General features: G+C 33.9%; 1 protein-coding gene, 1 long non-coding RNA gene and 2 other non-coding genes across 6 annotated transcripts; 1 reads left to right on the top strand and 3 right to left on the bottom strand.

Moving 5' to 3' along the window:
• Positions 1-225: 225 nt before the first annotated feature.
• Positions 226-305, bottom strand: LOC127257562 (small nucleolar RNA R16). The gene has a single exon (XR_007840010.1). It is a non-coding gene; the product is annotated as a small nucleolar RNA R16 (small nucleolar RNA).
• A 213-nt stretch (positions 306-518) lies between these two features.
• On the bottom strand, positions 519-604 carry LOC127257563 (small nucleolar RNA R16). The gene has a single exon (XR_007840012.1). It is a non-coding gene; the product is annotated as a small nucleolar RNA R16 (small nucleolar RNA).
• Positions 605-2,210: 1,606 nt separating this feature from the next.
• On the bottom strand, positions 2,211-6,181 carry LOC127257025 (probable alpha-amylase 2). Its single transcript, XM_051283288.1, has 13 exons — positions 5,850-6,181; positions 5,530-5,587; positions 5,400-5,433; positions 5,264-5,301; positions 4,794-4,920; positions 4,480-4,706; positions 4,066-4,211; positions 3,862-3,974; positions 3,460-3,548; positions 3,116-3,238; positions 2,877-2,912; positions 2,692-2,790; positions 2,211-2,603 (listed from the first exon to the last, which is right to left on the bottom strand). Exons 2-13 carry the CDS (start codon positions 5,545-5,547, stop codon positions 2,412-2,414), a joined length of 1,242 nt encoding a protein of 413 aa, XP_051139245.1. The 5' UTR covers positions 5,548-5,587; positions 5,850-6,181; the 3' UTR covers positions 2,211-2,411.
• A 456-nt stretch (positions 6,182-6,637) lies between these two features.
• LOC127257539 (uncharacterized) lies at positions 6,638-9,344 on the top strand. Of its 3 annotated transcripts, XR_007840001.1 has the most exons (4): positions 6,639-6,932; positions 7,133-7,792; positions 8,587-8,939; positions 9,021-9,215. It is a non-coding gene; the product is annotated as an uncharacterized LOC127257539 (long non-coding RNA). The 3 variants fall into 3 exon arrangements; XR_007840000.1 differs by having other exon boundaries at positions 6,638-6,932; positions 7,133-8,907; positions 9,021-9,344; XR_007839999.1 differs by having other exon boundaries at positions 6,638-6,932; positions 7,133-8,939; positions 9,021-9,344.
• Positions 9,345-12,443: the final 3,099 nt, after the last annotated feature.

The following is a 12,443-nucleotide window of genomic DNA, read 5'->3' as shown; positions in this document are numbered from 1 at the left end:
GCCCGCCCGTCTGCTTTTTCTCATCATAGAATGGCCAAATTAAACTATAAAACAGAAAATTCTCAAAAAGTAAACAGATTAAAAGAAACAGTTCAAAGGGCCATGAAACCATGAAGCGGAATTGAAGGTCAAGACCTAAAATATTCACATAAAAAATTTCTACTCATCAGCCGCATTTTCAAGAAATGCCTCAAAATGTGAAAACCCAAATATAATGTGAAAACCCAAGGCATCAGATAATAAGCGGAGTTTAGTCCACACAGATATTCAGTGTGTATAATAAGAAAATTGCATCAATTGCCTTCATTGCTTCCAAATTTCTAAACATTCGTATTCACTTCGAATCATTCAACAGAGTGACCATTCAAACTCACGTGAAAATAAAAATTAAAACCGATCTTGTAACAAGGAAGCAATCTCATAAGCCTAATTGCCGCATTAAATGATTTTTTCGGAAAAACAAAAAGATCTTGCATAAAGTGCTCCAGGAAGACAATAATTTGAATGCCTAAACAGAGAATGGCATCAGATAATAAGCGGAGTAAGAAATCAACACGAGTATTCAGTGTGTAGGATAAGATTTAATATCACATCATCTGCCACGCCAAATTCAGACCTTCAGAAATTCCAACAATTTACTAAAACCAAACAAAAACTGGAAAAAAAAATCAACCAGATTATTGAAAACTGAACAAGAAATAAAGAATATAGGAAGGTCCATTTGACATCAATGCAATACAGTGCAGTGCGCTGGTAAGCCATCCAATTCAGTATCTGCATCAGCTATATCTCCATGAAAACAACAAATTCTTGCAAGGAGAGGGTAAACCGGATGCAATAAAAAAAAATATCAATCAAGAAACAACCGTAAATTGCTTCCGTTTTGCAGAAGACGAACAAAACAGAAGTAAGCAATAGAGATTGGGATCAAAATCATGAAAGAGTGATTGCGGTATGTAGGATGCGGCGGCCACTGGAGGCTTAAATAGAAATTTCAGAAGCTAAGGCTAGGGTTTGGGATTGTTGCCGCTTTCTGCCGCCGTGTTAGGGTTTGTTATTTTATTTTATTGTTGTTTACAAATTATATTAATAATATAAATATTTTATATTAAATAGTGTAGATAAATTTAATTAATTAATATATCTTTTAATAAAATATATTTAAAAAAAATATAAATTAATTTAATTAATTATATAATATCATATGTGGGATTTAATTAATATTTATATTTATATATATATTTTTATATAAAAATTAATTTATATTAATTATAAGTAAATAAAGTAAGAATTTTGTTGACCTCAAATTCGCTCCAAATCATACGGCAGCAAATATCTCAACGCTAAGACCACTCACAGAATCAGGCTCTAAGGTTGTTCGTCCAAATCAACAAACTGATGACGACTAAAACATAAAATGCAAAACAATTGATAACTCAGTTTGGTCATCAACTATTTACATCTGGGTTTCAACTCAGGCGAATTTCACTATCAAAGCAATCGAAACATGAAATTCCATGGATACAATTAAAGTTAGATCTGTCTAGAAATCTATCTCACTCTTTCTTGAAGATACCTCACCCTTAATCTATCATTCTCATCGCCATCAACTCAACGAACTAGTGTCTATCTCCCTTTCTACCCAAGAGTCTACAAACGATCACATTCTTGAATTATATTCAGATTTTTCTATACTTCTCAAATCTTTTTTCCTTCACCTTATATTCTATTATAAAGGTAAATTTATAAACATAAGAATATTCACTCTAACAAATTTCTTATTTGATTGGGCTGAAGACAAGTTTGGGTCTTCAATTTGTATCTTCGTCGATACAAACCCTCGATGTTGTTGACACAATCATCATCATCATCGGATCAGCCCATAATTGTCGACAAAATGTATTGTTTCAAAATATTTTGTTAATAAATGATTTTTAGTATTGTGTAATTTATGTAACTATGAGTAATCTTTTTTATTTTTTTTTGATCGGAACTATGAGTAATCTTTTTGAATATGTTTGAGGAGGTGTTAGAAGTGATTGCTGTTTTCTTAGTAATATATAATCGCATGATTCAATAATATAAAATATTAAAAATCAGGTTAGTATAAAATTTATTGGAAGAACAAACCCCATAATACATCTTAGATCTATTTTAAATGTATATACTATATTATAAATTAAATAATATAACTTTCACTAGCAAATCACTCAACCAAACACACCCCAATATATTGATATCTGGAATGGTCAATAGGGACCTTATCACAATACACTAATTCCAACTAACAATAACATAAGAGCAATACATATACATACATATATATATATATATCTCAAGTAGAGACGAAGCCATTTATTTATATGGTTTGCAAACGCAGTACCTTTATAAGCAGTCTATTTTGTTGTAACCTATTTCTTCCAGACGGCATACTGATGTCCGCTCGTCACCAATGCCCACTCCTTCCCGGAGGGGCACCACGAACCATCGCCAATCTTCATCGATACTTTGTCTCCAATGTTTGCAGCGTACAGATTCGGTTGTGCTTCCAGGATGGTGATCGATGACCGGCTGTGAAGTCCTTGTTGTCTCCTAACATCGATCTGCAAATTCGAGATCAATGCATGAGCTCGATCATGCTGTATGTAAACTTAGTCGAGTCGATGACAATGAATACTCAGAAAGGCTTACCAGCTTAACAATTTCGTCATGAAATGAATTGCCCCAGTCGTAGAGATGGTCGTAGAATACGGAAGGTACTCCTGGATGTGTGAGTATGTAGGCATATCCCTGTCAAGCATCGTCACCCACGTTCAAAATAAGATGACACAGGTAGATGCATTATTAATCAAGCAAAGTTTGTAATGGATGGGTACCTCCATAACATGGTGTGATGGAAATGGCCAATGTGCCTACAGAAAGAAACACTTATGGTAGTTAAAACTTTAATGCGTTAAAAGTTTCGTGTCAATCAAGAGAATGTTATTTGTGCGGGATCAAATAGTCGCCAAAATTATTCGAGTAGCTTCTGCAATTCGACATTGATTGGAGAAATTTTTTTTCGCCGGCATTGTTATTATCATCTGAAATTTTACAAGTGTAAGGAAATAAGAACCTGAGTTGATCCGGTGTCGTGGTTATCAAGAAATGTAACAGCCCTTGAAGGCCACCACCCCATAACACCCGGTGGCTTCCCGTGAGCATCACGCAGTCGCCAGAGTTGTCCTTTAACAGCTTCCTGAATACAGAATATGGACGTGTATTGAACCGTGAGAGAATTGCTTTCATAGGTGGAGGGTAGGTTTGTGTTAGCCCATTTATTCCAACATCTTCAATGTGTATTCTAAGAATTTATATACGCGGCCATTGCTCTTTTACGGTTTTGTATTTCTATCGAGAATGAAATGTTTTAATTCCATGAAGTATAAACACGCAACGTTCATGGAATATATTAATTACCTGCAGAATTCCCTTTGTTGTGAAATCAAATGCAGCTGATAGTTGTCCTGTGCCATCGATCCAGTCAATAATTCTTTGCCTGTGACTGTCTGCATATGTTTTGAAGAGAATAAAACACCACAAGACATGATCAAAATAAAGCCATGCCATGAAAAGAAATGTTGTTCACCCCATTAATCCATAAAATTGCACGGGATATACGAAATAAACATCGGGGGATGAATAGTACTTGAACAAAAAGAGCCCAATATGTGACAAAGGCTCAACACCACAATACATCAATAAAATGAATTATTCCAGGGAAATTAATAAGATGCCTAGACAGATTAATTAAATGACAAGAATTAAGTTGTGGAATTCAAAATGTATCGGGCTACAAGCATTCTAGCAGAAAATTTGTACCTTGGTTGTACTCCAAGTAGCTCCCTTTGTAGTTGCAAGAATCCCAATATTCCCCAACAGAAAATATTGGTTTTGCATTCTCAATGTATTCTTTCACATATTTTGGAGAATAACTGCAACAATAGTGGATTAGTCATAAAGGGAGTTACTGAATTAAACAAGTTCTTACAACACAAACTTAAAATATATGAATATAATGCTGACCCTCGAGCAAAGTCAAAGCGGAAATCCTGGAAACCAACATCATTGCGCAACCATCGAAGCCAGTTGGTTATGTCTTTTCGGACAAACTGTTGTGTATGATCAATATTTGGGACTCCATTGAAGTTGTCACCAGTACTTTTATTCCCCTGTGGTTTAATCAACAGAAAAAAAATGAAGTAAGCATGCCACAATGGCAAAAATAACAGCAAAATAAACACCTTTATAATGGATTTAATATAAGATCAAAGAATAGTGCCTCGATTATTTCATCAAAATGCAATCAAGGCCCATATTCAATTAGTTACTTTTTAGGCATTTAAGCAATCCTGTACACCAAAAGTCAAGCATGATCTACATCACATCACTACTGCATCTCTCCTATCGAAAAGTCCTAATTAGCTGCAATGTCCTTACCCATCCCCCAGTATCAGACGTAACTGCATGCTCATCCCATGGCAATGGAATTCCATCATAACGATTGTACATTCCACCATGCCCTTTGGTGGTTCCAACTCGATGGTTTATGACTATATCCGCCATTGCTCTGACTTTGTATGTTTTCATCTTGTTCAGTAAAGCTTTCAACAGATGCTCAGAACCATATGAAGAATTAAGGGAGTAAAGGTTCTGTGGCAAATATCCTGCCAATTAAGAGAATCAGTACTAAAACGACAAAAATAAGAATGTGAGGTTAATAGAGGATGACCATCAAGTTAGTTTTTCTCTACCTTCTGGTGCAAAAGAGTTTGTGGGCGGGGGCAACCAAGCTGATGTAAAACCAGACTTGGCAATATCGGGAACCTTTTTCTCCAAGTTCCTCCACCAATCATGTTTATGAGATTCCCAATTGAAGGCCTGGAAAGCAAAAGATCAACATATACTTTAACAGAATATCATAATATTCTTTAAACATATCAGCTTGCTTACTAAATACCATTAAAACTCAATCTATGAAATCTAAGACATTAAATTTTAAGTAAATTTTAGTGTTGGTGCATTCAGATATCTTATGTATGGATTTGAACAGTTAGTTTTTAGATTTTTCTAAAGTACTCAAATACTTCATAATAAATTTAATATTCAAATATATTAGCACTCTAAAGCAATCATTTTGGCAAAGCAGAGAATAATTTTACAGTATGCCCATATCTATTATCCTATCAATTGAATAAAGATGATTGTGGTGCTATCTACTCACCTGCAATATAACTTCTTTCCCATTGCGTATTGCTGCAGCTGCACAAAGATATGGCTCACATGAGAAATGTGTTTTTCTAATAAACAGCAAAAAACATCTGTTATTGCAGAATTTCGGATTAGTTGAGAAGGCATACCAGGATCACTCTGCTGATTATTTTGATGGAATTCCTGCATTTGAAGAACAAATGCTATGAAAAGACTGTCTTATCTAACGACAAGTCATACTTACATAATGGATCATATGATCATGCGTGTGCAACTTACATTTCTCGAGTGGCCCATGATTTATCTCCAAAAAATTGAAACTGATCAAACAAAGTTCCTACGTCCACCAAAACATGAAGGTCAAGTCCAACGAATTAACACAATACACATATCGAGATATGAAGTCTGATATAGATCAAAGAGCAAAATTTCAACTCAAGTGCCCAATTCCACTCCGCGGAGCAAGACTGATTTGTTAAAAAGCAAAGACCAAAGCTAGCATCAACTTTGCAATACCAATAAACAAAGCATTTCCAGATCACCACAAAATCTAGCAACTAAAATCGAACACGCGCAAAATTGAATGCAGCGAGAATTACCCGGTTTCTGAATAAACCTGATCGCAGCACCAACCATACACGTTCTCGCATTCACCTACATATAGTCCGGGAAAAAAGTGCCCGAATCTCTGCAAATGGGAACAATTGAATAATCCATGAGAAAAAAGGGCAATCACAAAAATGGGAATTTTAAGTCGGTGGAATAATAAGCGACGGTAGGAATTGGAACGGAATTTAGCGAAATGGAGCATGAATTCACAACGAATGATTCAGATCAGTGTTCTTGGCAAAGGGTTTAGGATTTCGTGTATGAAGATTCGAGTTTGCTTATCAACCGCGTGAGTGGGAATGGAGTTCATATTCGTCCACAAAAGTTACGTGCGTCTAATTAACGCAAAACCTTATAAGGATAAAATGGTCACAAAAGTACTGCGCCTGATTAACGTGAATGTCCAAGGCTAAAAAAGTCACAAAAGTACGTGCGTCTACTTATAAGGGTAAAATCGTCCAGAAAAGTATTCGCTTTTAATTCACGCAAATTCTACGAGGCTAAAAAGGTAATTACGGTAATTCGAGAAACGTGCGTATAGAGATGAAACACGCTGCATTAGCTGTCCCTATGTGATACGTAACCCGATATTCTAGATCCTTCCCTTTCAACGATTCAATCACAGCCGTCCGATTAAACCGCCTTACTATTTACGCAATTATTGAACCTTTCAAACCCTACATCATAGATCCTCATCCAGCCGTTGAAATATTTTACCATCACAATTTCCAGCCGTTGGATCTTCCCACCTCATCCATAAATATCCCCTTACCCTCGTTACCCTAATCGTAACTCATTCTCTTCCTTCGCCGCCGCAGGTAGACGACGCTCTTCGTTTCGTAGATCTAGGCGACGGAGCTTCTCCGACGGGCGTAATACTCGCATATTCTTGTAGATCGAGAGCCGATCTACCTTTTGGCTATGGCTTTTAGGTTTTTGGTTTTACGATCTGAGTTTGGCCGTCGGAGGTTTCGTCCTGTCGGTTGTATGATTTCTTGAGGTTTGATCCGTCGCGTAGATGTTCGATCGAGGAGATCGATGGGTATGTATCAGCATCTGGAAGATCGGTTGAGGTATTTTATGTTTTGATTCTATAATCTATGGATGCGTGGTTTCCCTGCCTACGCGTACCAGATCGTTTGAATTTGCTAGTTGTTTGGACGGATTTGTAGTTGTTTTTTCCGTTTATTTTGTATTTTCATGTTCTGAGGTTTATCAGCATATTCGTCGACTGTTCTTTTAATTTTTGCTTCCTGGAATATCAATCTAGCAGGTTCAAGAGTGGTGCCTGAAGCGGATCCGAGTCTTTTCGCCCGAAGTTGTGAATTGGCTTGCTCTTCGAACCTTCCGATGTTCCTTTCACGGACTACCGTGTTCGTTACAGTTGTCGGCCGGATTTGCGCTAGCAGCGCCTTCGTACGGTTACGGCAAAATGGTTTGTGCTATTTCTTTTTGTTATTCTGCTAAATTTATGCTTATAGTTACTTTGAGGGAGTTTTATGTAAAAAAAGAGAGCGAGGGATGAAATTTGTGAAAAAAATCGTGAGAGGTGAGGACACTGCGTGTGTTTGGAATGACCTTTGCCATGTTGGGTGCGCTCGCATGGCAGGTCACCGCATAATAAAAGTTGAGGTTTTTTGTTTCGAGGGGAGATGGTACGGGGATTTGCCCGGCTCTCCCCTCTGTGTTGTCTCGTCTCTTGCCCCCTCCCCCTTCTATTATTCTCCTTGATCGTGCTCGCTTAAGTTCAATACTCGGCAATACATCAATGGTGTTTGGTGATGAATGGGTTGCGTGGTTTGTTATGACATCATCTAACAAACGCTAGCACCCATTCATCTCCAAAGCATGTACAAATTGTTTGCGATAAAAGTTCGTCAGCAAGCATATGCAATATCGGGATCGTCATCTGAATCAACAATATCAGTTTGAGGTACATACAATTTATTGTTCATTTTAATTACAGCAACTTTTAAGTTTTTGGTTAATTATTTAAATTGAAAAATAGCATCATAGATATTTTTGCCACATAATCCCTGATTAGTAAGAAATTCATCCATCGTTAAGAGTATGTTAACAAGACCCAAAAAATTCAACGTTACAATTCATTATTTTCTCGTTGAGCTCAAGCAACGGAAGTTTTTGGTTAATTGTTTAAATTGAAAAATAGTATAGTACATATTTTTGCCGCAGTTTCTTATTATTAACAAAATCTTCTCCTCAAAGAGCATGATTCATCTTTAATAGTATGTTAACCAGACCCTAAAATTGAACATTGCAATTCATTATTCTCTTGGCGAGCTCAAGCAAAAATTATGACTAGCTTCAACTTATTTCATTCTCCCATCTTTGAATCACCTAAAATAAATGCAGTCCTGCACTCTAAAAGCAATCAAAGCTGTTAACGCTGGAGGCTCTATTCTGGTATTAATTTCTTGTACACAACATATGAACTACAATAATTTCTTGATAGTCACGCATATTAACCACACCGCAATTAAAGTTCATATGTCAGACAAAATTGCAACACAGGCTTGTTATTTCTTGATTTTGTTTTTGTTAACTGTTAAATTTTTCTCAATTGAACTCTAATAATTATGTGATTATATTCACTTTACCATATTGGCTGTGGAGAGTTATCTACCATTGTCAAGGTAGGTGATAGTGTGTTAAGGGCAAGCCTTCTTCCTAAGAATGTTAGTTTGAAGGCATGGTTTCTTGTAATAGATAAAGCAGTTTGGTTGTGGGTCTCATTTGTAAGAGCTGGATTACACTACACTTCCATGGCTTGAAAGAGGGATCTGGTTTGAAGATAGATGCTGCTTCTCAAGTTTCGTTGCTTTGCTGTTGTGGCTAATGGGTGAGAGGAAGCCTGCAGACTCAAGATGCTGGTGTTGCAGTTCAAGTTTTGTGTCCTCCGAAGATCTTCGACCCTTGAGTTCATTGTTGTGCAGCTGACTTGATTTGGTGAAAGAACCACATGCTGCCGGTGCTGCTGCTGCTGCTGCTTTTCAGCTGTGTTGAAGTGATTCCTTTCATTCCCCTTCGGTAGAAAGCTGTTAATATGTTTCTCTTTCAAGGTTTTGATTTGTTTGTTTTCTCATGCCTATGGTCATTCAACGATTGTTTCTGATGTGTGTATCTGCAAAATGATTGCTCAGATATATAGCTGGAGATTTGGATCAACGTTTTGGACAGGAAATTTTGCACTCTCTTCTGTGATGTGATTCTGCAATGTTTGATTGACACCCGCGAAGGAGGTGCAGATGGTGTTCTTGTTCCTGCTATCCACGTTGCGGATGGGAAGTACTCTTAATTCAGAACTGAATAATAAATAATTTTCATTTCGAGCCCTCTGATTAATGCGTTTTCTTGCTACGATTTTGTAGCCTAGTTAGTGCTTGCGTGTTAATTTTTCTTGTGTTTGAAATTTACCTTAATTATTTCGTTTTTCTAGTATAGAAAACATAATGTGTTCATTCCTATATACTCGCCTATAACTTAAAGCTGGGGGGCTCATGTTCCGCTTATATCCATAAAAGATCACCAGAAAATGGTAAATAATTGTTTTCTCAAGATTAAAAAAATATTGAGTTTTGTTTTTAATGCTCTCTCTTAATGACTCAACTCGAGTGCTCGTTCCCAAGTGCAAATAATTAAAAAGAGAGGGCTGAGTCGTTTTCAATGGATCCATAAGCTCAAAGTTGGGAGAGCGCTCAATGCTATTTGCTGCGTTGAGAGGTTGGTGGTTCGACTCCACCTGGTTCCGCCTAAGTAGGCAATAAATTGAAGTTGGTAACTATTTTATTCACTTGACATGATAAAAAAGTAAGCTCCTCTGATATGTTTTCATGTAATTTGAGGATAGCCATGGTGAATTCTATATACATGTACATTCTAAACCTTTGTGTTTATGTGTTACTACAAATATTTATCGACAGTACTACTTTATTATGTTCAATGTTTATTTTTTTTAGAAGTTGTAAATATTTTGACTCAAAATATTTAAATTAAAATCCCTACTATGTAACATTAAACATTTAATTACTTGTGTATTTTTTAATGATATTTACTAGTGTTTGCTAGAAATAAAGTTGGGTCCGTACATATTTATTAACAATATTTATTTGTTTTTGTATATTTTTTTATTCCCAAATTATATGTATTTATCAGTTACCGAAATAATGTTGTGTTGTTTGATTCTATTTAGATTGGGATGCAAGTCAATTTGGAGGAACAAGTTGTGTGTCTTATTTATGCGTTAACCATGGGCATGTGTTGTTCGACTTTCTGGTCTGGGTGAATTCAAGTTTGTAAGAAAGAATTTGTTATTTATGTCTTGCTAATTGTTTAAAGAGTTTGAGACCAATACATATTTTGATAATTCAATCAAACAAAAGAAAATTTAATTTTCATTTCAAAATTAAAATACAAAAGTTTATTTTATTGATAATTTTTTTAAAACAATATGATAAATACTTCTTTGGATATTTTGTCCTAGATTTATCGATTTAGAAAGAGTATATAATTAATAAATAATTAATAATATATTAGTAAAAATAATTATCATATTAATAATTCAATCAAAAAAAAAAAAGAAAATTGAATTTTCATTTCAAATTTAAAATACAAAGAGGTTTATTTTATTGATATTTTTTTTAAAACAATATGATATTTTATCTGTTTTAGTATGTAGACAGAAGAATTTAGGAGAGATATAATTAGTAAATAAAATTATAAGAATATGATAACTTTTTTTCTAAAGGAATGTAATATAGTATTTGAGATGAACTTAAATTAAAAAATAAAATATTATATGTGGATAAAAAGATACATATTTAAAAGAAAAATGAAAAAAATCAATAAACTAAGCTAAAAGAAAATATTATATGTGGATAAAAAGAAATAAATTTCTTTTAAAAATTTGAAAAAATCAATAAACTAAGCCAAAAGTACAAAAAAAGATACAACAAAAACGATAAACTAAGTCATATTAGGCGAACTATGTGTGACCTTGAGGCGTTAAGTTTTTCTCTTTACCATACTCGGTGTTAATTGCATGATTTGACTCAATTAACAAATATATATGTATAAAAAATAATAAATATTAATGTAATATGTAATACATATTTGAACAATATATTATATAATTATATATTGAAAATATATTCTGCTTTTAACAAAATATATTTTGATTTTAGTTCAATAGTAATTTGACATAATTAACAAATAATTTATAAAGAAAATAGCAAATATTAATATAATACATATATTTATATATTACAAGTACATTGATAATACATAAATATTTTACATATTTCTTCTGTCCCTTAATAAACTATTTATTTTTTCATTTTAATTTATCTCACAGTAAAGTATTCATTTTTTTTTTATAACATTACTTACTATCTACCTAATATTACAAATATCATTTCAATTTAGAATATATTACACAAATGTCATTACATTTATGTCATATCATACTAATAAGTCTTGTTTAATCTTTACATTTATTCATACTACATTCCAATATAATACTAATATTTCTAAAACTCTGTGCAAAAAACAAACGAATAGATAGATACGAGACAGAGAGTAATATATATTAGCATAATCTATTTTTTAAGTTTTCTAACTGAACTCTTTATCATTTTAATTATGTAACTGGAATTTGTCGTAAATTAGTTATGTGTACGGAATTTTATTTGCAGTTTTAGTTTTACGGCGCCGAAGATGCCTGCGTGGCTCGCCGGATGCCACATGTCCACCAGACCAGTACATCTTACGGATACATAATTTTTTTTTTATTGGATCAAATACAAAAAATATAAAATATATAATTTTTTTTTAAAAAAAAAACCACTTGTCCGTCATCCAATTGAACAGCCGACATCTTAGGAGCTTTTCCGTTATCGTCGTCGTTGATTTAGCGGACAGGTGACATCCGGCGAGACAGGTGTCACGTAGGCATCTCCATCGATAAAGGGCTTAAACTACAAAAAAATTTTACTTACAAAATTAACTTGTGATATGCTTCGATTATAAAATTAAAATAATATTAAAATAATAGTGTCCAATTACGAGGAAAAAAAAAAAAAAAAAGCTTACCTATTATTGATTTCAATATATTCTTTTTGTTCGAATCATATGTATACTTTAGGGAGTATTTTTCTCCCTCCATATAAAACAAATTCCTTCCTTACAAATATTATATTCCTAAATTAATCGATCAGTTGTGTATGGCATATTAGTTGATACCCAATTAGATACCGCCACGTCACCACAACGCAGAGAATTGATTCAAGAATCAAACTCGGTATATATCGACCTAATAAAGCTAATAATTTTAATTACCACAAAAATTTAATAGTTTATCCGTTATTCAAATATATATTCAAATTTTTAAACAGAAATTATAATAGTTGTATAATACTTCATCCGTGAACTTACAATTTTTACATATTTTTATTTTGGAACGTCCAATTACAAAGTTAACATTTCATTAAGGGCAAAAATGTCATTGCATTACTTTACATCACATCATTATTTTTACACAAAAAAGTAAGGGCAAAAATGTCATTGCA

The sequence above is a fragment of the Andrographis paniculata genome, unplaced genomic scaffold (genome assembly GCF_009805555.1).
Source record: "Andrographis paniculata isolate CXL003 unplaced genomic scaffold, ASM980555v1 Contig57END, whole genome shotgun sequence".
Lineage (NCBI taxonomy): Eukaryota > Viridiplantae > Streptophyta > Magnoliopsida > Lamiales > Acanthaceae > Andrographis > Andrographis paniculata.
Note: the sequence above shows the minus strand (reverse complement) of the source record. Positions and strands in the feature narration are given on the sequence as shown.

Coding starts and splice junctions, on each gene's coding strand:
- LOC127257025 (XM_051283288.1), bottom strand. Junction 3,549..3,861: donor CTACTTGGAGTACAACCAAG/GTACAAATTTTC, acceptor AAACATATGCAG/ACAGTCACAGGCAAAGAATT. Junction 2,791..2,876: donor CATCACACCATGTTATGGAG/GTACCCATCCAT, acceptor GATGCTTGACAG/GGATATGCCTACATACTCAC.